This window comes from Centrocercus urophasianus, unplaced genomic scaffold (genome assembly GCF_019232065.1).
Source record: "Centrocercus urophasianus isolate 14NV4802_14NV808 unplaced genomic scaffold, USGS_Curo_1.0 seq_9, whole genome shotgun sequence".
Classification (NCBI taxonomy): Eukaryota; Metazoa; Chordata; class Aves; order Galliformes; family Phasianidae; genus Centrocercus; species Centrocercus urophasianus.
This window is the reverse complement of record NW_024885532.1, coordinates 16,356,335-16,379,683: the sequence shown is the minus strand read 5'-3', so window position 1 is coordinate 16,379,683 and position 23,349 is coordinate 16,356,335. Positions and strand designations below refer to the sequence as shown.

Here is a 23,349-nt window from a genome sequence, read left to right as displayed (position 1 = left end):
TGGATCTAATCCAAAACCAAAGCCAATGAAAAGGAGCCAGGGATGGAGCCAAAAGTCAGAAATAAGATCTTTCACATGAAATACCAATCCAGAAAGGAGCAACAGTCAGTACAAACTAAGTCTATAATTCTCTAGAATATGAAGAGATTTTTTTGTTTTTGTCCGGCAGATCGGATTCAGAAATATCACATGAAAAATCTATTGCACAACGAAACTGATGGAGTACTACCGACATTGCTCAAAGTACAAAAAGTGTTACTTCTGTGATAATGAAAAATTCAGCCATTCCCTTGCTTCCCTGCATCTGGCATGTTTATGAGGATGAGCATGGGCTTTTGTCTTTATTTCCTGTAGGAAACATTAAATATAATTTTTCATAAAAATGACCAGCATACTGCTGGAACAAATGACAATGTGGGTGAAATCTGGAGCAAATGAAAGATGGAATGTCACAGCAGTTCCGATTCTCATTACAGTATCTTGCATTCTTTCTCAACAGGAATTGCACTTCTTGTTAATGCCTTTTCTATCCTACTGTGTAAGCTTTACTTGTGAGGTAATAAACATTCTGTTTTGTTTTTTTTTTTTTAAATGTTTATTTGTTCATCATTATTACTATCATTATTTTTAATAGTGCATTTTAGTATTATTTTATTTATCCATACATCAGGACAGACATTTCTCTTTTTGTGTATGTAATTGTTTGTATGCTGATGTGTATTTTATGCGAAAACCAATATATTTAAAATATTCTCTATTTATCTCTTAGACAGTTCCCTGCTCTGGAGCATCTGATGCCCTCTTGTGGTTAAAAAGATTTTTAACCTTAAAGAATTCTTACCTTCTTCCCTTTTTTTTTTTTTTTTTAATTTAATTTTTTTTTACGGTCACTGATCATACTGATTAATGAAAGCTGCAAATGATGTCTATGCTTTTATAGACATGGTGCTAGCTGTTAGTACTAAGGTTTCATAAAAAAGCTGTACATTGAACTCGAGTTTAAAAAACTGTAAACAGCTATCTACAAATTATATTAAGTTATAAATTAGCGGTCCTTCACTGCAACCTGTCAATATAGCCCACGGCTAGCTGTTTCAGAGTTGTCCAAGGTTTCTCAGATATTGATTTGGATTATCCACAAGGAAACATCAAATGTTAGAAATCTCCACTGGTTTCTTCTCCAACATGTGCAGGTTAATTCTTCCATTTAATGGGATTTGTACTTCCAAGTTTTCATCTGCTCTGTGGTGCTTTTTCCCTTTTCTTAGACAGATGTAAATGCCCATCCCAGTTACTAAAGTGATCGAACCCAAGCTTATTATTGACAGAGCTACTAAAGTAGGCATGCAGGATGCTGACTCCATTTTTTTATGTGTAGGTTCTACAGATACTTGTGGCTGCTTCTCTTCTATATTGATATCAGGCTCCTTTCTTAACAAGCTTTCAATGTAGCTCTCATTGCTAACAGTATCATTGACAAAAAGATTCACCATGACAGTGGAATGGAGTGGTTCTGGATAGCCATGATCACTAACTTTCACAAGCAGGCGATACAGACCATAGTCATTTTGCATGAGTGACTCTTCCAAGGTTATATTACCAGTTTTAGCGTCAATCCTAAACGACTCTGGTCGGGGGCCTCTTCTTCCTATGATGCTGTACGCTATGACTGCATTCATGCCAGTGTCCTTATCAACAGCATAGACCTCAGTGATGGGAGAGCCAGGAAGGGTAGAAGGAAGAACCAACAAATAAGACATATTAGACTGAGGAAACAAAACCAAAGGGGGGTTGTCATTTATGTCTAAGAGAAGGATTGTTATTTTTGCAGTAGACGACAAGGCAGGATCACCACCATCAACTGCTTCAATCCATAGAACATAGGAGCTTTGCTGCTCCCTATCGAGAGAGACTTTAGCTCTCAAAACTCCTTTTCCAGTATCTATAACGAAAATATCACTTCCATTCAGAACTGAAAGAGCAACCCATCCATTTTGTCCTGCATCAGCATCTGTTACACTTATAACTCCAATTTCACCAAAACCTGGAAAGTTTTCTGGCACGAAAAAGCTGAAATCCTTATTGATAAATCTTGGACTATTATCATTTTTATCCAGTACAGTGATGGTGACAGTTGCTATTGATTCTCTTGGAGGGAATCCAGAATCTACTGCTTTCACAGTATATCTGTATTTCTCTTTTTCTTCTCTATCCAATTGAGTGGCAACTGTAAGAACTCCTGTGGTTTTATCTAAAGAAAAATAGGAAGGAGCATCGGGCCCTAAAAAATAGGACACTTCCCCTCTTTCTCCACTGTCAGCATCCGTAGCATGCAGTTTGGTCAAAAAAGCATTGGGAACATTATTTTCTTCAATCGATAATTCTATCAGCTGTTGAGAGAAAACTGGTGAGTTGTCATTGTCATCCAAAACTTGTATTTTTATTACTTTGTTTACATTAAATCCTTCAGAGTTCCATGCAACTACAGAGATTTCATATAGCTGCTGTGTCTCATAGTCTAAAGGTTTTGTGGTCTCTAACAAGTATTCATTGTTGTATGGCTTGTATGGTGAAAGCCTGAAAGGTCCATCACCATCCAAATAGCAATTGACTTTATATTTTTCATCAGGGTCTTTGATGGTAAAAAATGCTATTGGTGTGTTGATGGGCTCCAGTTCCTTTAAGTATACCACTCCTTCCACTTCATTAGCTATGAAACGAGGGACAACTTCAGGTGGCCTCATCATGACTTTGATGATGGTCACTAGCACCGTGATAACAGCAGGGATACAACCAGGACCATTGCCCAGTATGATCAGCCTGTGATGCCTTGGAGTGTTCCCATCAACCTTACTGGATAGTGTGATCACTCCTGTACTTTCGTCTAGATGGAACAAGTCTCTGGATGGCTGAGGGACCTTCTGGCTGTAGGAATAGGTGATTTGTGCATTGGATCCAAGGTCCAGGTCTACTGCATGGACAGTGGCCACGTGTGTTCCCAGGCTGGAATTCCCATCAAGAGTGATGTTGAGCTGTGAGTCACTGAACTGCGGGCAGTTGTCATTGATGTCACTGATGCCAATAGTAAGGGTAGCACTACCCACAAGTGGAGGAGTGCCCCCATCCTCAGCAACAATGACTGTGACATATTCCTCTCGTGTCTCCCTGTCCAGAGCCCCCATGACAATCAGGTAGGGGGTCCGCTCTCCACTTTCATTCTCCTCCACATCCAGGGTGAATACACCATAGTTATCTCGCAGACGGTAGGTCTGGACACCATTGGTGCCCACGTCAGGGTCAAGGGCAGGGTGCTCAATAGCCAGGCGGGTGTTCACAGGTGCATTCTCAGGCACCGAAAGGTGGATGTGGGGCATGGGGAAGTGGGGAGCATTGTCATTGACATCGCGGATAGCAATTTTGACCTTCACCAGGCGGAAGTACTCCTGTGGCAATACCAGCACATCCAGCAGAAGCAGACATGAGTCAGGTGAGGACGAGGAGGAGGACAAGAATACAGCATCTGCCTCTCCAGGGACAGAGGCCCCACCGCTCTCCATGCACAGAGCCTCCCGGTCAATCTCCAAAGCAGAAGTGTGTAGCTCTCCAGAGCGGTTGTCCAGATGCACATACTGTCCTCCCAAGCCACGAGAAGCCAGGGTGAAGGAGAGGGGAGGCTGGGAAGCTGCAGGGCGCTGCCCCCCAGTGATGGGCAGCCGCAGGTCACGGGCTAGGCTGCCAATGAGCACGCCGGGAGGCAGCCCCTCATTGAGGCTGTAAAAGAGTTCGGTGGCACGGCTGTAACTGGCAAAGCAGTTGAAAGGTCCAACGAAGAGCAGGAACAGGAACAAGTGCTGGGGAGAGAGAGAAGCACAGGAGTGTGGGGGGAGAGTGGTGTTAGAGAAGGAGGAGAAGCAGGAGGCAGCTACCCCCTTCCCGCCACCTCCCCTACAGCCACTGTGAGCTGGGAGTGCAGCATCTGCAACCAGAAGCTATTACGTCTCCCCCCTCTTTTTCCCCTTCTCCCCTCCCCCACCCCAGTACAGCAGCTACTCCAGGACATCACCATCTGTACCCTCTAGGCAACACCAGCTGTACTCCCCAGGGCACATACTCCTTGCCAGGAATGACCCAAGGGCATCAATACCCCCACCCCGCAGCACTTGTACTCCCAATGAGACATCGCAATGAACCCTCTTCTCGCCCTCCCCATCCCACTGAGCTTCTCCCCTTTCTCACCAGCAGCACTCTCCCTTCCACCCCGAGTAGACCCTCAAACACTTTCTTGCCAACTCCCCTTTCCACAGCAGGAACGCGAAACAAGTCCGTCGCTCCCCTCCGCCCCCTCCAGCGGCCCAAAGCTTAGCTCTTTCCGCATGCCCGGCTCCCTGCAGCCGAAGCCCAACCACGGCCCGCGGCCGCCCCCAAGCTCTAAGCTCCGCCGGGCACCAGCTCACATCGCGACCCGTGCAGCGGAGCCGCGGAGCGGGCAGCGCGCTGGAAGTTGCCGGCATTGGTTGGCAAGCGTGTTCTCAGCCCTCCGCGAAGGGAAAAGGACTCCCGAAGTAACTTCGGGTGTCGTCGCCTCCATGGGGGACTTTTCCTCCTTCCCCCGCTTTTTTTTTTTTTTTTTTTTTTTTTTTTTTTAATAATAATTATCATTATTTTTCACCACCCTTTCCCATCTTCGCAGTTACACGCTACAACGCGCGTCGGCTACAAAACTTTTAACGGTGGCTCTGATCTGTGGAGATCGGAAACGACAGGGAAAATAAAATGAGAATAAATAAAATACCCCCAAAACCTACATATATATATATATATATATATATATGCGCCCCTAATACATATCCGAATTTTGCTGCTGCGTGCGAAGTCGGGCTCGGGAGGCAGGACGCGGCGCCTCCCCTACCTCCGCCCCAGCCCTCACCTGCAGGCTGCCGCGGGCGCTGGGGCTGCTGCGACCGCCCGGGGAACCCATGCCCGGCCGCTGGCTGCGCCCGAGCCGCCCGCCCGCTCCTCCGCCCGCCCGGCGCCTCTCCTCCCCGCAGCAACCCATTCCCTCGCCGCAGCCGCCGCCGTCGTCGCGCTGGGCTGGGCTGCTGGAGCGCACCGCCCTCGACACTCCCCCTCTGCTCGGGAGGGCCGCTGCGGGGAGGGAGGGCGTTCAGCCAATAGTTATAGGCGGGCAGCGGGTAGTGAGGGAGCGCTAGGCGCGCGGGGTGGGCTGTGTGTGGATGGAGGCAGTGGGACCAGCAGGGGATGGAGGTATTCCTGTCTGGAAAGAGGAAGCAAATGTATCTAAAAACTAAATGAGCAAACGGGTTGTCCTTCTTCCTGTGGAATGAGTACTGAGTTCAGTTTTGAAGCTCTCGCTACAAGACAGTCCCTGACACCCTGGTGTTTGTCCAAACACCACCATTCATTGTGAATGAAGCTGTGACAGGTCTGGAACACAAGTCTTACGGGGAGCAGCTGAGTGAACTGGGATTGTTCAATCTGGAGAAGAGGAGGATCAAGGCAGACCTTATCGCTCTCTGCAACTAATTGAAGAGAGCTTGTGATGATGGGAGTAGGCCTCTTCTCCCAGGCAACAGCGATAGGATGAGAGGTAATTATCTCAGACTGCACCAGTGAAGGTTCAAGTTGGAATGAGGAAAAATTTGTTCTCCAAAAGAGTAGTCAAACGTTAGCTGCCCAAGGAAATGGCAAAGTCACAGTCCCTGGCACTGTTCAAGAAACATGTAGATGTGTCACTGAGTGACATGATTTAGTGTGCATAGTGCTGATGGATTGACAGTTGGACTAGATGACCTTGGAGATCTTTTCCAACCTTAATGTGTCTATGATTCTTTGATGTGCTACAGGTGCTAGCAGGAAGAGTAAGAAGTAGAAGCTGGCTCAACTTAAGGAGTGTAAACAAGACCTCATGTCTGCACAAAATGGAAGCGTTCTGAGGATTTTACTACTGTGGCTTGGGGGAAGGTGCACAAATTAGGCCTGCAGGGGCAATTTCCAGCTGTCTTGAAACCCAATGGACCCTTGTGGCAAAGAATCATGTGTTCTCATTTCATCATATCCAGTCTCTGTTGACTGGACTGTGAAACTACCATAAACCTAGGCATTAAATTATTAGCTATTGAGAATCAACGAACAGTGCCAGACCATTTCCTTAATGTCTTGGGCTATCAAAAGGGTTGTTAACCTGTACTGTGTTAGGTGCTGGCTTTCTGCAAAGTCTCTTGTCTTTAGCCTTAAAGTAAGTGTTCAGTGGTCTGGATCCAGACTGCTGCTGAGTATTCAAGAGTTGCAGTTCTGGTAGGCAGTTGCATTTACCAAATAAAGTGGAGCTACCTGTCATGAAAGTAAAGGTTGTGGAAGAAACTGAACTGTTTAAATCACGTGGTCTGAGGACAACCTTCAGTATCTCTCCACCCTTCATGGCAAGCACAAGCATGCAAGTGTTTGACATCAGCTTGGACACTAAAGACAGACAGGAAAGCAAATACTTTTCCTTTAAAAAAAAAAAAAAATTTCAAAGAATCATAGAATCATAGAATCATTAAAGCTGGAAAAGACCTTTAATTTCATCTAGACTAACTGCCAACCTATCACCACCATTGCTACTAAACAGTGTGCCTAAGTGCCACATCTACCCTTTTCTTGAAAATCTCCAGGGCCAGTGACTCCACCACTTACCTGGGCAGCCTGTTCCAATGCCTTTCCTAATATCCAACCTGAACCTTCTCTGGTGCAACTTCAGGTAATTACTGCATGTTCTTATCACCACTGCCTGGGAGAAGAAGCCAACCACCACTTCATCACAACCTCCTCTCAGGTAGTTGTGGGGAACAACAAGGTCTCTCCTGAGCCTCCTGTTCACCAGACTAAACAATCCCACTTCCCTCAGTTGCTCCCTGTAAGACTTGTGTTCCAGATCTCTCACCAGCTTTGTTGTCCTTCTCTGGACATGTTCCAATGTCTTTCTTGTAGTGGGGGGCCCAAAACTGAACACAATACTTGAGATGTTGTCTCACCAGAGCTGCGTACAGGACCATGATCACCTCCCTGCTCCTGCTGGCACTATTTCTGACACAAGCCAAGATGTAACTGGCCTTGTTGGCCACCTGGACCCAGTGCTGGCTCATGTTCAGCCAGTTCTCAGCTAGCACCTCCAGATCCTTATCCTCATTTTTCTCTTAAACTGCAATTAAAATCACAGTCCAAAAAGCTGCACAGAACTCATCGTCTGTATCAAAGATTTGCCTTATTCTTCCAGAGGTCAGTGGCAGTAGAATTAGGCTCTGTTTGATTCAGTGGATGTCTTTGAAACATGCTATCATTTTAATATCAGTTTATTTCCAAAATGATGTTTATACAATAATCATACATGATTTAAAGAGCAGAGTGTCAGAGCACTAATAAAAGGGCTACCAATATTTATTATTCACTAATCTTCAGGTTTTGAAACTCCTCAGTGTGTACTGCCCTTACTGACCTTGTTTATATCTTTACCATTCAATTTTAGCAAAAGTAGAACAGGCAGTACAGTATATACAGTTCACAGCAAACATGTATAATTTAAGAGAGCAATCAAAGTACCTAAGTCCTTCACTAAATTCTCATTCATGTGAACTGTTCTGCAGATCATTCAGTTTGAAAGGTGCTCATAAACTCAAAACACATTCCAGTTAGTTTAGCTGGACATGACAGATGCTTTTAGCTGACTCACATCTGCTCAAATTTCATTCATTTCGATGGAAAAATATTGACTCATTTGGATTTCAGTCAGATTTTGACACTGATTTATGTGGAGTTTGAGTTCCGTAGACTGATTATAATCTTACTTTTAATGAATAAGTAGTTTTCTTGCAAATGAATCTGAAGTCCTTGTAAAATTCTATCTTAAACTTTTATTTCCCACTGATATCCCAGATTATCTTCTTTTCTTATCACCTTAAAATTACTGACCTATTATTGTATCTTTTTTGTTAACCATCACAGCCACATTTCCCTGAGGTTTCTGATAGCATAGGCTATGCCAATACTATTACAGCGTTCAGTTTTTCATTATACTTGATACATTTTATTTTATTAAACCAGAAGTGTAACAGCAGAATTTAAAGTGTACTGGAGCAGCTGGTACCTCTATAATATTTTATATTTTTAGACATTAGCAACATCTAGTAAGGCTTAGAGGATCCTTAAAGAGTATTGTGTCCAATAAATCAAAGAATCATGTTATAGAATAGCTTGGATTGGAAGGGACCTCAAGGATCATGAAATTCCAACCCCCCTGCTGTAGGTAGGGCCACCAACCTTCACATTTAATACTAGACCAGGGTGCCCAGGGCCCATTCAACCTGGCCTTTCTCCTGTTTAAGGAGAAATCATGCAGCTGTGTTTGGCACGCGGGGTGTGGGATGAGAGGTGGGAAAGATGTGGTGGAGTGCATTCTTTCCTGGCTTCTCTTTTTTCATCTGTAAGCCATTCCCAAAGTCCCAGGAAACCTCACAGATTTCATTATATTTATATTTACAGGCATGTTTTCTGAAGATAAAATGTCAGCAGTTTTTAACCTCAATCCCATCTCATCAAATTTAGCCTAATGTATCTTTTTAGATTGCATTTTACCATGTCAAATCTTATTATCACTGAATATATCTGTATTTCAAAATTACATTGCTTTGCCCACAGTGGTATTTCATCCAAGATTCTGGTTGTAATTAGTGACAAAGAAGGAACAAGAGGGAGCATTTCTGTAAGATTCCTGAAATATCACAGATTTGGATAAACAACAAAACAGAAGAGTGATTCACATGACAAGACATCCAGGAAGTACTCTGGTTATTCATGAACACACTAGAAGAAGTACACTATTGCTATGGTAAAACAGAGTACTAATTTGACTTAGCTAAGTTGGATGTATCGGGTATTGAAATGGCTTGGTTTTTTTTGAACAGCGTTCCAGTGACAGATGGAAATATTTCCAGATTAATCAATCAGAAGAAATCACTTCTGAAAGGGAATCTGAAATGCTATTTATTTATCTGTTTGTTTATTTATTTATTTCATGTCTGGCAACCTGTCCAACTTGTACAAGTGACAAGGATGCAGGCAATTGTAGTCCCCTCAACCTCGCATAAAATCTCTTATCTGTTATAGCCTGTGGTTGTACTGAATAAGGTTGTGGTGTGAAAGAGCCCATCCATGACATCTGCTGATTGAGCTGACAACATTGGTGCTGCTGTAGTCGGTGTGACCATTTGAGCTAGGTCTCTTCATCGGGGAAACTTGCTCAAACTGAGGGAAATCACTGGAGTTAGTATTGATTCCTAGTGACAGTAAAGCTGAGAGAGGTTCAAGACCATATTGACATACTGTCACTTCTCTGAAGAGTTTAAACTGCAGAAGATACAACGCAAATAAGGGAGGTCCTTTCACCTCCGAGAGGAATATACTTTTTGTGTCTTTGGTACTCAGTAAGGAAAATGGCTTAAATCCTAAACTTCCTGTTTAGAATAGTGCATTACTGTGAGAAAGATTGTATAAATATTAGATAGTGACCTTACTTGCGGAAGTGCCAAGCATCTGGTGCTCACATTTATACTGAGAGCTGTGATCATTCCATGTCACTGTGAATCAGATTGAGAATGAGCATCCTGCCTTCAGCATAGAACAGGAGAGGGGCCTTGGCACTGCTTTCCCTTGTAACACTGAAAGATGGTCAAAAACTTGGCGTCCAGGTTAGATAAAGCAGCAGTGGAGCTAGAAAATGAATATTACTTTGGAGTATGCTTCTCTCAAATCTCCATTTTTTTTTTTAAGGGCTGGTTCTTCACACACTCATGCAAGGTGAACTTGCAGGGTTCAACTCAACAGTCTTTCATGAACAAAGTCCTTCTTGCAGTTTTGATATCCTTATGATAAGGTAGCTAGTGCATGAAAGTGGTTTCTAAACTTACAAAAAAATACACCATAAGAGAAAGTAATGCTTGACAGGAAAGCTGAAAAACAAGGATAAGATTTTCCTTTCTAGTTATCACAGCTGTTGGGTACTACTATGTTGAAGTATCATGCACATCAATTGTTAAACACTGGAAAAGACCATCTGCATTTGATATACTTGACCATCTTTTTCCTCAGATTCCTTTGTGGTTTCTTAAACATACAAATTTTTGGTTACGACGCTTTGCATATGTGCGCAGATGTTTTGCATGTGTCTCATTTTTATTTTTTTTTTCCTCCTCTGGAAAAAAAACAATATGTTCCAGTAGGGAGAAATATCACCTTCAATATGTTTCTAGTCTGATCACATTATTTTTAAAGACAGAAACAATTTAACTCAGATTATATTCTGTATCATCTCTCTCTCCCTTTTTTTTTTTAATCGGTATTTTTTACACTGTATTACACAGTGTATTAACATTCACATTTACTTTTTGTGTAAAGCTTAGGCTAATGATACAGCTTTTGATTCATACAAGACAAAGTGTAGACTAAAGTACAGTGCAATAGTTAGAGCTAAAAAAAAACATATATTTTCTGATGGCCCTTATCAAGTTAGTTCAGGGACAACATTCCAGCTTCTTCCAAGCCACTTTCTACGTACTTCTTGCAATTTATCATGAAGTCACGGATATGACATGTTTAATTGACTTCTCTTTAAGACATAGCTCTCAAGTTGAAATTATAACCTCCTCATGCCAGAAATGAGAGCTGTGAGGACCATATTGTTCACTGTACTGGAGAACGGACAGTGACAGGACAAGGTGGAATGGTCTTAAACTGAGACAGGGGAGGTTTAGGTTAGGTATTATGAAGGATTTTTTCACTCGGGGGGTAGTGACATTGGAACAGGTTGCCCAGAGAAGTTGTGGATGCCCCATTCTTGGAGGCATTCGAAGCCAGGCTGGATGTGGCTCTGGGCAGCCTGGTCTAGTGATTGGCAATCCTGCACATACCAGGGGGATTGAAACTAGATGATCATTGTGGTCTTTTTCAACACAGGCCATTCTATGATTCTGTGATTCTATGATGAATACCACATTGAAGAAGTCCTTCAGTGTGCCAGCTAGCTATCAGCTTGTGCCTATTTTGGGCTCCGTTTTGGCTACCATGTGTCAGAAAGTTCCTATATACCAACAAACTACAGACTGCAATCCTATATAATTTACTGAGTAAATTTGTAGTGATATATTGCATTAATACAGATTATTGTTTCTCTTTTCCTACCTCCTCTGGAACAGTTAGCACCTTGTCAGATGAATTACCTTGCCTTGCTCTGAAATATGTTATGTATTTTGAAGTTCAAGCAGAAGTCTTTGGCCACTCTGAATAAACAGTTACTTCCTTAACAATGAAATATTTTGAATTTTTATAGGGTTCAGAATCCATTATCTATTCTTAGACTATATTTAGGTAAAAATTCTTGATTAATTAGATACCTCAGATTCCCTAATACTAATTTACTCCTTGCTCACCACAGTTCTTAAAGATCGCAAAAAAACCATTTTACTCGACTTGGGATAATAATAACAAGAGAAAGCAAACAACTAAATACATAACCAAATTTTTACATAATGAAAGACCTGTTGGCTGGCTGTTTCAGAAATATTGTGGCTGACAATGGTTTTATTGTTCATATTGTTATCACTTTGACAAATTAACTTGCTACTGAGATAAGAGTTAATAGCATTTTTTCCTCCAGAAGCCCAGTGTTCTCTTAGCAGAGCTGAGCAAACTTAGAGAATAAAGTACTCCGTAGTTCAAACAAACACAGATTTTCTTGAGTTTTTGAAAGTCTTTGGTCACATTAAAATCATACTTACTTCTTCTTCAATTTTCATATGTAACAGGCAGAGAAGGTTGCTAACTAGTAAGGACACCATTTGCTTGATCTAGCACTGGAATATCTAGAAATCAAGCATCCATCTATAAACTGGTTAGTCTAAGATTTCTTTCTGTTTTTTGTTTTTTTTTGTTTGTTTTTTTTTTTTAATGTATCTTTCATTTTTTTCTTTTTTTTTCCCTTCAGAGATATATATACTTTCAAAAGTGATTTATGTAAATGAAAGAAAGAGGTTTTTCAAGCAGGTGAGATAAATTGCCCCCCGGACATGTCTGTTTCTTTTCTGACTAAAAATGAAGGCTAGCTTAGTAATGGTTGTTTAAATGTTATCTTTTTAAAGGTAGATTAAAAAGAATGGAATGCTGAATGTATCATTATAATAGTTAACAATATAATTGGAAATTAAATACATAGAGAAATCCAGTAGCTCATTTACAATGAATTACCAATCAAGAACTATTTGACTATTTGCAGATGTTACTTCACAACTTCATAGATATTTTAGGCAATAATTGCATCTGATAGGAAAAGAAAGCTGATCTATTCCTACCATAGTTTCAGAAAGCCTATAATCATTACATGTATTGTTACAATCCAGTACTGTAAGTGTATTTTTTAACTCAGATCAGTAAAGACAATAACATAATTTAAAAGGAGATTATATTTGAAACTTTTACCCACAATTTGATAGCACTCCCATTTGACAAATATGAAATACTTTTAAAACAGCACTGAAAAGTCTATTTAAATGTTTGAATTCTTTCCTTTTCTAAGTGCTGCACATTTCTAGGCCTCCACTTAATTACCTAATTACCATTTAATTAAAATATCAAAAACTCAGTAGGCATAGAATAGAATAATCTGGTGTTTTACTTGATATAGTAAATTTCTTCATTAAAAAAAAAAAGAAAAAGAAAAAAAAACTTTTTTTTTTTTGTTTAAAAAATAGAAACACAAATAATGGAAAAAAAATATATATTTTTTTGTGAATTGTGAAGAAAATATCAATTACTGTAAATTTCATATTTTCCTTTAGTAATGTACCTTCTCCTGTGGCAGTTGTAACATTGCAAACATGATGTTTGTTAGCATTTTCCTATTTAGGGATATACAGAGCTTGGTTCCATTTGTCCAATCAGTGAACAAGAGCATAATACTGTTAGCTGGAATAAAATATACATGGTACATTGCCCTTCTGATACATCTGTTCAAAAATTGATATTTGCCTAAATAGTGCCTCTATTTAAGAAATAGTACTTCTGTATATGGAATAAGTATTATAAGCAAATTGACTGAAAAGATCCAAAGCATGAAGAAACAAAATAAAAGATGCTTAATATATTCTTACTTGAATTGCGCATATCATGCTACAAAGACTAAAACAAAACAACAGCAAAGTACTTACAAAAAACAAAACAAAACAAAAAAACCAAAGAAGAAAAATGTCCCTCCTGTGTTTTCTACATAATCTGCAAGATAATTTTCCATATATAATCATCAAAATTAAAATAGTTTTCTTGAAAGAACGTTTCATCTGCTAATAAGCTTTGTTTGTTTTTAGTTTTAAACACATTCAGAAATCAGAAGATCAAGATGAAGAAGGAGATACTAAATAAGTTATAGAAAACATTGCTTTTTTTTCATATCCAATCCAGTATTAAGTCAGATCTCAGTTTAGCTTGTAAGATAATTTAAAAATTATCTCTAGTCTTTTACTGAATAAAGCTAGGAAGATTAACCTCTGAAAGAAATGCTTGTTACTCTTTCAACTACAAGTCTTCTTGATAGTGTAACCATTTTGTGGATGTATAAAAATCTTAAAATAGAAATGTGTGACATGTCTGCCATACATATGGGCAGTTTATAAATTACTATTTGTTACTGAAAGGCCTTAGTTTCCCTCCGTCTTGCTTGACCAGAAACAAAAACATCTGGCTTGAGAACAGGAGCAGGGAGTTCCGGATAGGATGTATTGGTGGGCCATATCCTATTATATGACATTCAGCAAGGCTAAATGACATGTGCTGAGCTTGGATCATAACAACCCTGAATACCATTACACATTTGGGGAAGAGTGGCTTGAAATTTGACCAGCAGAAAAGAACCTGGTTGACCATGAACCATCAATTTGCCCAGGTGGTCAAGAAAGCCAAAGACATCCTGACCTACATCAGAAATAGTGTGGCCAGGAGCACCAGAGAAGCAATTGACCCTCTGTACTCAGCACTGGTGAGACCACAGCTTGAGTACTGTGTTCAGTTTTGGGCCACTCACTGCAAGATGAATATTGAGTTGTTCAAGCACGTTCAGAGAAAGGCAGCAAAGCTGATGAAGGGACTAGAAAACAAGAAATATGTAGAGCAACTGATGGAACTGGTTTTTTTGTCTGGGGAAAAGGAGGCAGAAGGACACCTCATCACTATAAATATTTGAAAGGAGGCAACAATAAGGACTATTTGGTCTCTTCTCAAGTGACAAGCAACAGGACATGAAGCAACAACTTCAAATTACACCAGGAGAGCTTTAAATTTAATATTAGGAAGAATTTATTCATCGAAAGAGTGGTTTGGCATTGGAACAGGCTGCCCAGTTAGGCGATGGAATCACCAGTCTTGGAGGCACTTAAGAGATATGTATGAGGCGTATGGAGACATGGTTTAGTGGTGAACTTGAAGTGTAGTGAATAGTTGAATTTGATCTTGAAGGTATTTTCTAATCAAAATGATTCTAGGGTTCTATGATCCTTCTCTTACCTTTCAGTGTTGCATGTAACAAAAACCACAGTTTTTTCTGTATATGATAGCATGACGAATATTGATATTTGTATTATTTTTGAGAGAAAAATCTTTTTATGCTGTATACATTGTCTATTGATTTGTATTTAATTATTTGATATTATATCATATCATTACCTTCTAGGTTTTTTTATTACAGTTCTATTGTCATCAAAAGCATAACCAGACTACACGCTAAGCAGTCTAATGTAAACTGATGTTTGTGCGTGTCTTGGAGAATGGAACATTCAGAAAATTGGAAATGCATTATTGAGTGCTGCTATTTCCAGTCTGGGTCAATTATTACTCTGGGTCAATGGAAACAATAACAGTTATTACAGATCACTGAACTTTGTAACATCAGTGGCTTTTCACACTTCAGAGGGTATTTTTAGAATTTTAAAAGGAGTTTCTGAATTGTCTTTTTTTTTTTTTTTTTTTTCCTCAATAATTTGTACCCATAGCGAGTTTTGAGGTTGTGGTAACTTTAAAAAGAAAAATAATGTTGTGGGTTTTGTTTTTTTTTTTTTCCTTTTTTTTCAGACAGGGAGATGCAGTATCTTATAATGCATGTAGTTTCTTCCACCAACCTGGAATGGTTGCTTGCTCTCTCTACACAGTCCTTGAGAAAAATTATATGTCACAGAGTATAATCCAGAATAGCACTGCACCTTCTAATCACACATTAAGCTTTACTGTTGACACAATTTCCTGGCTCTGCTTTATACTATCAGAGCTAAAATGATAAATCTGACGCTTCTGGGTCTAATTTGTAAGGAGTATAAATACATACTCATTGGTTCTGCATGAAGGAGGGCAGGACATGGATTGCTCTCTGGTATTTTATTATTACAGGTGGAAGCATTCAGTTCACTTCCTCTTAAGAAGACTGTGGGGATGTGGAGATGGAATGCTTCCAGACTGACTTGAAACAGCATATGTGCTGTTCCATAGGTTGATATACATAGAAATGAAAATTTCATATGTTGGGAAACAGGCAGAGAAACTTCCCTCATTAGAAGTAACAAGAGGCTAATTAACTTCATTTGCTACACATACCTAAAAAGGCAATTTTGCTGTTTGCAGTTCTGCTGTGCTGTTTTACAAAGTCGTCTGGCCTGAAAACTGCTTTGAAAGCACTCCCAACAAAGAATAGCTTTTGGCATCAGGTGAGCCAAAACATATGCTATAGTGCTAAAATTCCTTATCTGAGGAGAGCCAACTTAATACCTTGTTATGGATGGTTCATCTTTGACTTACATCTGATTTTACTCAACGGCTTTACAATGTTAAAGAAATGAACTACTGTTAATGACCCACTGTTACAGAATGTCATTCATAATAAGAATTGTCAGGATCAAACAAACATACTTCATAACTGGCACAAGAGTCAAACAGAATGAGATGGGAAATAAATTACATATTTGCAGTGCTACTTTCTACTATGTGGTACCTCTTTTTATAAAAAATACATAGAGGCAGAAAAGACACTAAAATAGGCTGATTGAGGACTGTGCCATACTGACACATGCATAATTCATTTTTCTACATAACCTAAAGCCCTTTATATAGTGTTTCTTGAAAATAAATATGAAAATAAACAACATGCTTAGACAATCCATGCATGCTGTACGTGAGGAGGAAAGAATTCTGCTCTTTGCATTAAGGGAAATGGCTCTAGTGGATAAACTTGTACTACATTCTTACACTGACAAACTAAACTCTTTTTTTTATAACCTTGAGGTTATATGTAGGAAAATATTGTGACTTTCAGAGGAAGATCCTAACTTCTCACAACATTGCTGTATTTATCTATATGCACTTAGGGCCAAAATGGCTTTGGAGATTACCATTCAAAAAAATGGGCTGACTGATGGCACTTTGCACTGACAGCCAGGAGCAGAGGATATGCCCATCCGGAAACAGCACGAAGCTAAACTGTTCAGAAAAGTTGTAGTACTCAGTTTCTGTTATGAATGAAATATACGTTCTTTACTCTTTTTTTCTGAGTTTTTAAGGTTCATCTTACTCAAAAATTTACAGTAATTAATAACGTGAGTCCTAAACTTGGAGTTTCACTCGGAAAAAATCATGGGGGGAAAAAAAAAAAACAAAAAAACACACCTGGAAAAACATGGAAAAATGTCACCTGCCAAATATGATATCTGACAGAACTTTACAATGTTCTATGACTCATCTAGCCTAATAGGATGACAGATAATGTTTAATATCTATGGTATTTTAAGTGACTTCTTATCTGAATTTGCTCGTATGTATGTTTTTTTGTTTGTTTTTTTTTTTTTTCCATCAAAATGCGTAAAAGTTCTGTCTCACTAATCACTGTAAGTCATGGCATAAATTTTAATTCATTTTAATTGATGTTAGTGACATGCAATAAGAATTAAAACATGTTGTCCATATTATTCAGCCATGAGATGATGAATATATGGCTAAATACTGATGTTTTCACTTGTCTAGCACCCCAGTCTTTTTGAATGCACAGCACATCTGTTTTTCTTACTGTAGTTATACTGTGAATATAAACATACATTTGTTAATCTTTATTGAGGCAATTAATAAATATATCACAGCTTACATCATCTTCACCCTAGAAGAGCTTCGGTGTGTGAATTACAGTAACATGGTATTATTCTCTTTTAAATAATGGGATGCTTTGGCACAGCACTGATCTTACCAGCATATCTAACTTCCAGGATGTGGATTCTTCTCTTGGAAATTCTAATTTCTTAAGCATGATCCAGTTGATCTGCTGTAGCAGTAACCTAGAAAAAGACTTACACATTTCGGTTTGACCACAGATGATATAGATGACTTGCCCAACTCTATAGGTATTCTGTGTGGATGTTTGGACGCACATTTTGACAAATCAGAGGTCAAACTTTTTTTTAATTAACTCTTTCATTGTATAAGTGATGCTGATGATCCTGACTATGTGAGAGTCTTGCAAGTGTCAGATGCATATTTAAAATGGAATCCTGTATGCGATCCTCACTTTGTGCCCAGTTTATCAAGTTACCATGCTTGTGATTGCTTATTGTGTTTTTAAGGCTTGAAAATTTTTCACCTGGTTGGATTTCTTTTTTTACACATTCCAGCAGCAACAAATTTCAGTGTCAGAGATGAGCTTGTTAAAATTATATAAAAAAAAAAAAACAAAAAACAAAACTCCTAAAATCTCCTTAAAGATGTATCACATTCCATGCAGCCTATGTTCTGCTTTAGATCTTGGCTTCTCCTTCATTTTATATTTGGGCTGACACAGAGCAAATTCTTGCAGGCTTTGCTACTCAGTTTGTGCCTAAAAAAGCGTTGCCAGTAGCTTAGCTCTCAACCATTTTCAAGCCCTGTACCCTGAAAAAAAAACAAAAAAAAACAGGGAAGTTTCAAAATTACGACTCCCTTTCAATTTTAGGTCTCTCTGTAACGAGTCAAATTCATGATTCCTTATAGGTGGAAAGAAGTGATAAAAGAATTAGTGCCAGTACCAACCATTTGAACACTGAAGATTTAAAAGCTTTAGCAGTGATGCACTGTTTATTAAATCAGAATTTGTACATGCATAAAATTAGTCTTATTTCCACTATTAAATTTGAATTCAAAGAAAAAAATACTTTCCCATTACGCCACTTTTCTCTTTGTTACTGTTATTTATTTGTTATTTTTGTTAATACTGAATTACATTCATGCTTGAAACTGTTTTTATGGTAAGAAGACCATGAAAAAATAGTTACCTGACCCTGTAATCTGTTATACATTTAGTAAATATGTACTGGTATAATACTTTCTGAAATAATCTAGATTATTGAAATCAAGTGTGTCGCTAAACTTTTAGAAAATATGAAACATGTTAGAACTTTTATTTAAATCTTAAACTATGCTACAGAATAAAATCTTCAAATATGAAATCAGATGCACTACATATTTAAATGTGCCAAAGTAAGATTTTGTATGCCATCAAAATCCAGTATATCAGTCATTCCTTACACCAAATTTTCAGACTAGTAAAAATAATGACCTCATTATTTTTAGAATTAGAATTGCAAGATCAGGCTCCTTTCTGAATGCATCCTATACAAATCCTCTGAGATCAAATCATAACACAGATATAACTTAAGGATGTAAAAACTCTGTTTTGGTGAGGCAAACTGACTGTTTTTCAGAATTGGGTGCATGAGAGGCATTTAATGGTGATATAGAGATAAAACTTATTTGTATCACTGTTAGTTATTTTTGCTGTCAAGGATGGTTTTGCTAACTAGTCTATTTTTTCCTGTTTCTTTTAGTTCCTTTTCCTTATGTCTTCTACCACCCCCACTGTTCCCCATCTGATTTTTAGTCTACCAATTTCCAAAGCAAGTTTTTTTTTTTGTTTGTTTGTTTTTTTTCCTTAATGGTAATACTTTGATGGATCAACTAGATACGTAGATATTTCTATTTTACACATCTGAATGTAGAAAGTGAGTTTAAACTCACTTTTTTAGATAATTTATAGCAAATTCTTGTATTATTTATGACTTACTGAGAAAGGAAGAGTTACATGATACAGTAGAAGTAAATAAGAAGATGTTGTCATGAAGACAGCATAAATTCTGTAGGCAGAAATCTGTTTTCTGATCTTTATCTTTTTAAATAAAATGGTGCATTTGCCTTTGTCTCTGCCTTTACTGAAGAATTCAACCCTTTTATGGCAGAGATGAACTGAGTGTCTGAAGCAGAGTTTGGAGCACTGTGTCACATGTAGCTGCTATCCCAAAATTTCTCACAAGGGAGAGAATCTATTTGAAACTCATTGTATAGACCTTGAATACAGCACAATATCCATGAAAATACAAATAGCTTCTACAATCAATAGTTGGAGTAACAACAACAATAATAATCATAAGAAGAAGTCTGAAATTCTGAATTTTTACTTGAGAAACCAAACAATTTTACATGTAACTGCAAGAAAATGTCACCAGCTCCCTATACAGCGAACTACATTTTAATAGTTCCTTTTATCTTTCTTCAAATTGATGGGCATCACTTTTGGCTTTTTAAAGCATTTTGGTGCTCCAAGAAAAATATGAGCATCTGGATATAAAAAATAAAGAAGGGACCTTCCTCTCATGGGCAGACACCTTCCACTAGACCAGGTTGTTCAAAGCCCCATCCAACCTGGCCATAAATATATTCAGATGTGGGACACCCATAGCTTTACTGGGCAACTTGTTCTAGTGCCTCAACAACTTTGCAATAAATAATTTCTTCCTTAGATCTAATCTAAATCTAACCTCCTTCAGTTTGAAACCATTACATCTTTTTCAAGGCCATCTTTATGTATACGAGGCATCTCTGTCATTTTTCCAGCCTGAACAATCCCAGCTCACTCAAACTGTCTTCATAGGGAAAGTACTTCAGTCCTCTGATCACCCTTGTGTCCTTCTTATGCTGGGGACCCTAGAGATAAATGCTGTACTCCAGGTGAGATCTCAAAAAGAGTGGAGCAGGAGGGGCAATTGCCTTCCTGGTCACATTTATTTTGATGTAGCCCAGGATGTAATTGGGTTTCTGGGCTGCAAACTCACACTGCTGGCTCATGTTCAGTTTTTCATCCAGCAACCCCAAGCCTTTCTCCACCATTCATCAATCAATCTGAACTGTTTTGGGATTTGGATTGATTGCGATTTTCCTGATCCTCATCTAGTTTCAGGACCTGGCACTTGACCCTATTGAACTTCATAAGGTCCACTTGGATCCCCTTCTCAAACCTGCCAAGGTTCCTCCAGATGGCATACCTTCCCTTCAGCATGTCATTTGCATCACTCAGCTGTTGTGGGATCACTTAGTGCCATTGTCAATGTCCAACAACATGTTAAATAGTGCTAGTCCTAGTAGTGATCCCTGAGGAACATCACTTATCACTAGTTTTCATCTGGGCATCAAAGCCATTGACCTGTGGCCATCCAGCCAATTCTTTAACTGATTCATCCATCCATCCATCCCTCCAATTCAGAAAAGAGCACATAATGCAAGATGGTATGAAACAGAATCACAGAATGGCCAGGGTTGGAAGGGACCTCAAGGATCTTGAATCTCCAACTCCCCTGCCACATGCAGGGCCACCAACCTCCCCATTTAATGCTAGACCAGACTGCCCAGGGCCCCATCCAACCCGGCCTTGAACACCTCCAGGGATGGGGCATCCGCAACCTCTCTGGGCAGCCTGTTCCAGCACCTCACCACTCTCTCTGTAAAGAAATTCTCATTGACATCCAATCTAAATCTTCCCTCCCTCAACTTAAAACCATTCCCCTTATCCTGCTCTTATCTACCCTTTCAAAGAGTTGATTCCCTTCCTATTTGCAGCCTTCCTTTAGGTACTGAAAGGCTGCAATGAGGTCACCCCGCAGCCTTCTTTTTTCCAGGCTGAACAAGCCCAGCTCCCTCAGCCTGTCTTCGTAGGGGAGGTGCTCCAGTCCCCTGATCATCCTAGTGGCCCTCCTCTGGACCCTCTCCAACAGCTCTTTCTTTCTTGTACTGCGGGCTCCACACTTGGACACAGTACTCCAGATGGGGCCTCACAAGGGCAGAGTAGAGAGGGACAATCACCTCCCTGTTCCTGCTGGCCACCCCTCTTCTAATGGAACCCAGGATACCATTTGCTTTCCGAGCTGCAAGAGCACACTACTGGCTCATGTCAAGTTTTTCATCCACCAGGACCCCCAGGTCCTTGCACAAGTTCAGGTAGATGACATCAGTTGCTCTTCCCTTATGCATTAATGCTGTACTCTCATCATAGAAGAATGGTTAACAATATTTTCAAAAAGATCTCATTGATACATCCTATGCAAAATAACTATAATAGTATTTATTATTCGTTGTTATTATGGTGCATTCTTATTCTTTTATACCTCTTATTCTTTCCAAAACACCAATGAACAATCAGCTGTAATTTGAGATATTTGAGTAAATTCAGAAGTATGACCCTTGGGAACTGAAGCTTAAGTACAGTTCAGTCCAGCCTGGTCTTCTAATTGCTTAAGTTACTTTTGAAAATTAAATGTCTAAGACATTAATGTCCACATGCTTACAATTCTATAAGCTCTTAAATCTCTCTAAGTGACAGTTAAGAGAAAAAATACAGTTCAGGATGTGATATAAGGGATTTTTGGATGACGTTACTTTTGTTCATATTAGTATGTAGGTTGGTGGCTGGGCAGTTTTACAATACATGACTCAAAAAGAGAGATTTTATTACTTATTGCGCTTTTGTGGACATGCAGTCTACATGAAAATGCATCCTTGAGCTATTATCAAGCAGTGAAGTGAAAGGTAGATTTTCATCTTTTCATTATTATTAATATTTTGAAAAAAAACAAAAAACAGAAAACAAAAAAGTTTGCTTTGGACCTATAATCTGTGTGGGAAACTATCATGTCTTGAAAATTTAGAAAAAAAATTGATGAGGAACACTTTTGTATTTAACCATACAAGTAAAGAGTTAATTAGGGCCATCTGTTCTTCAGGACAGAGTTCACTCGTCTTGTGATTCACCTTGTAGGAATATTTCTGTTTTATTATCTGTTAGCTTTCAGGAAGCAACTTAAATGTGTATAAGAAACAGGAAATAAATCCTATTTCTTTTTTGTTTCAGCTGTTTTGAAATATTCAAAAGCTAATGCAGTCTCATTAATATTTGGAAGAGGACAACATCGCAAGGAATGGAGCAGAGAACACATGGGATTTGTCTTGTAAGTTGTTTGGAAAAGATGGTTAATTCTACATGACTTTCAGCATCATTGTTTCATGAAAAGATTGTTAATTCTTCATTACTTTCAACATTATTATTCTATCCACTGATGCAAAGGAAGGAGATTGTTCTTGGTTTCTAAATAAGAAGATATATTGCTGTTCTATTTAAATATCTTCATATGGTAAATAACACAGTAGGAACAGGTATAAGTAAATGTACCTTAATTTCACAAATGCACAGTCATATGTACAGACATATCTGTGATACCTTATTTGATTGTTGGTGAAGTAACAAAAAAACAAACAAACATTCCTGTAACCAGCAAAGCTGACAAAAACAGTATGAAAGAATATTTGTGTTATCTTCCATAAGGAATTCTGAGCCCAGTTGCCATTGCTTTTGTGACCGTGGAATGGTTGATAAAGATAATACAAAGATATATACATAAGTATCTACATATATTTTTACGTTTATGTAATCAGGATTTTGATAAATCTCTTTCTGTATAGTGTTTTTCCCTATTAATAAGTTTCATGTTATTAAGAGTTAAACTGCTATTATATGTAAGTTGAGGAATTACTGTCATTTTAAGTTTCCTCAAACAGACTTGTTTTTTCCTCAAGTGAGAGCAGTCAAATTGTCGAAGGACAAATATTCTCCTTAGAAATACAGTGTATTTTTCTATACTGCCAGCTGTAACGATCACTGAGAAAAATTGCACATTATAAGGTAACTGTTATACAGTAATTCTAATAGAAGGTTCTGCCCAAAGACAAGAGGACTGTGTATGTCTTCAGAGCTTGTACTTCTCATGTGGGCTTTAATCCAGAACTTTAATATATTGTATAGAGTGAAACTGGAGTGATTCACATCGACAGCAGAACTTCCGCATGTGACATCTCAACATATTTCAGGAGGCAAAAGATAACTGAAATATTTGGATCTCGTGTATCTGTGACAAAGAAAAACCTGAG

General features: G+C 38.8%; 1 protein-coding gene across 1 annotated transcript; it reads right to left on the bottom strand.

Annotated features, from left to right (window-relative positions):
• Positions 1 to 628: 628 nt before the first annotated feature.
• On the bottom strand, positions 629 to 4,978 carry PCDH20 (protocadherin 20). The gene is made up of 2 exons (XM_042838956.1): positions 4,928 to 4,978; positions 629 to 3,851 (listed from the first exon to the last, which is right to left on the bottom strand). The coding sequence occupies exons 1-2, from the start codon at positions 4,976 to 4,978 to the stop codon at positions 1,149 to 1,151; spliced, it is 2,754 nt and encodes a 917-aa protein (XP_042694890.1). The 3' UTR covers positions 629 to 1,148.
• Positions 4,979 to 23,349: the final 18,371 nt, after the last annotated feature.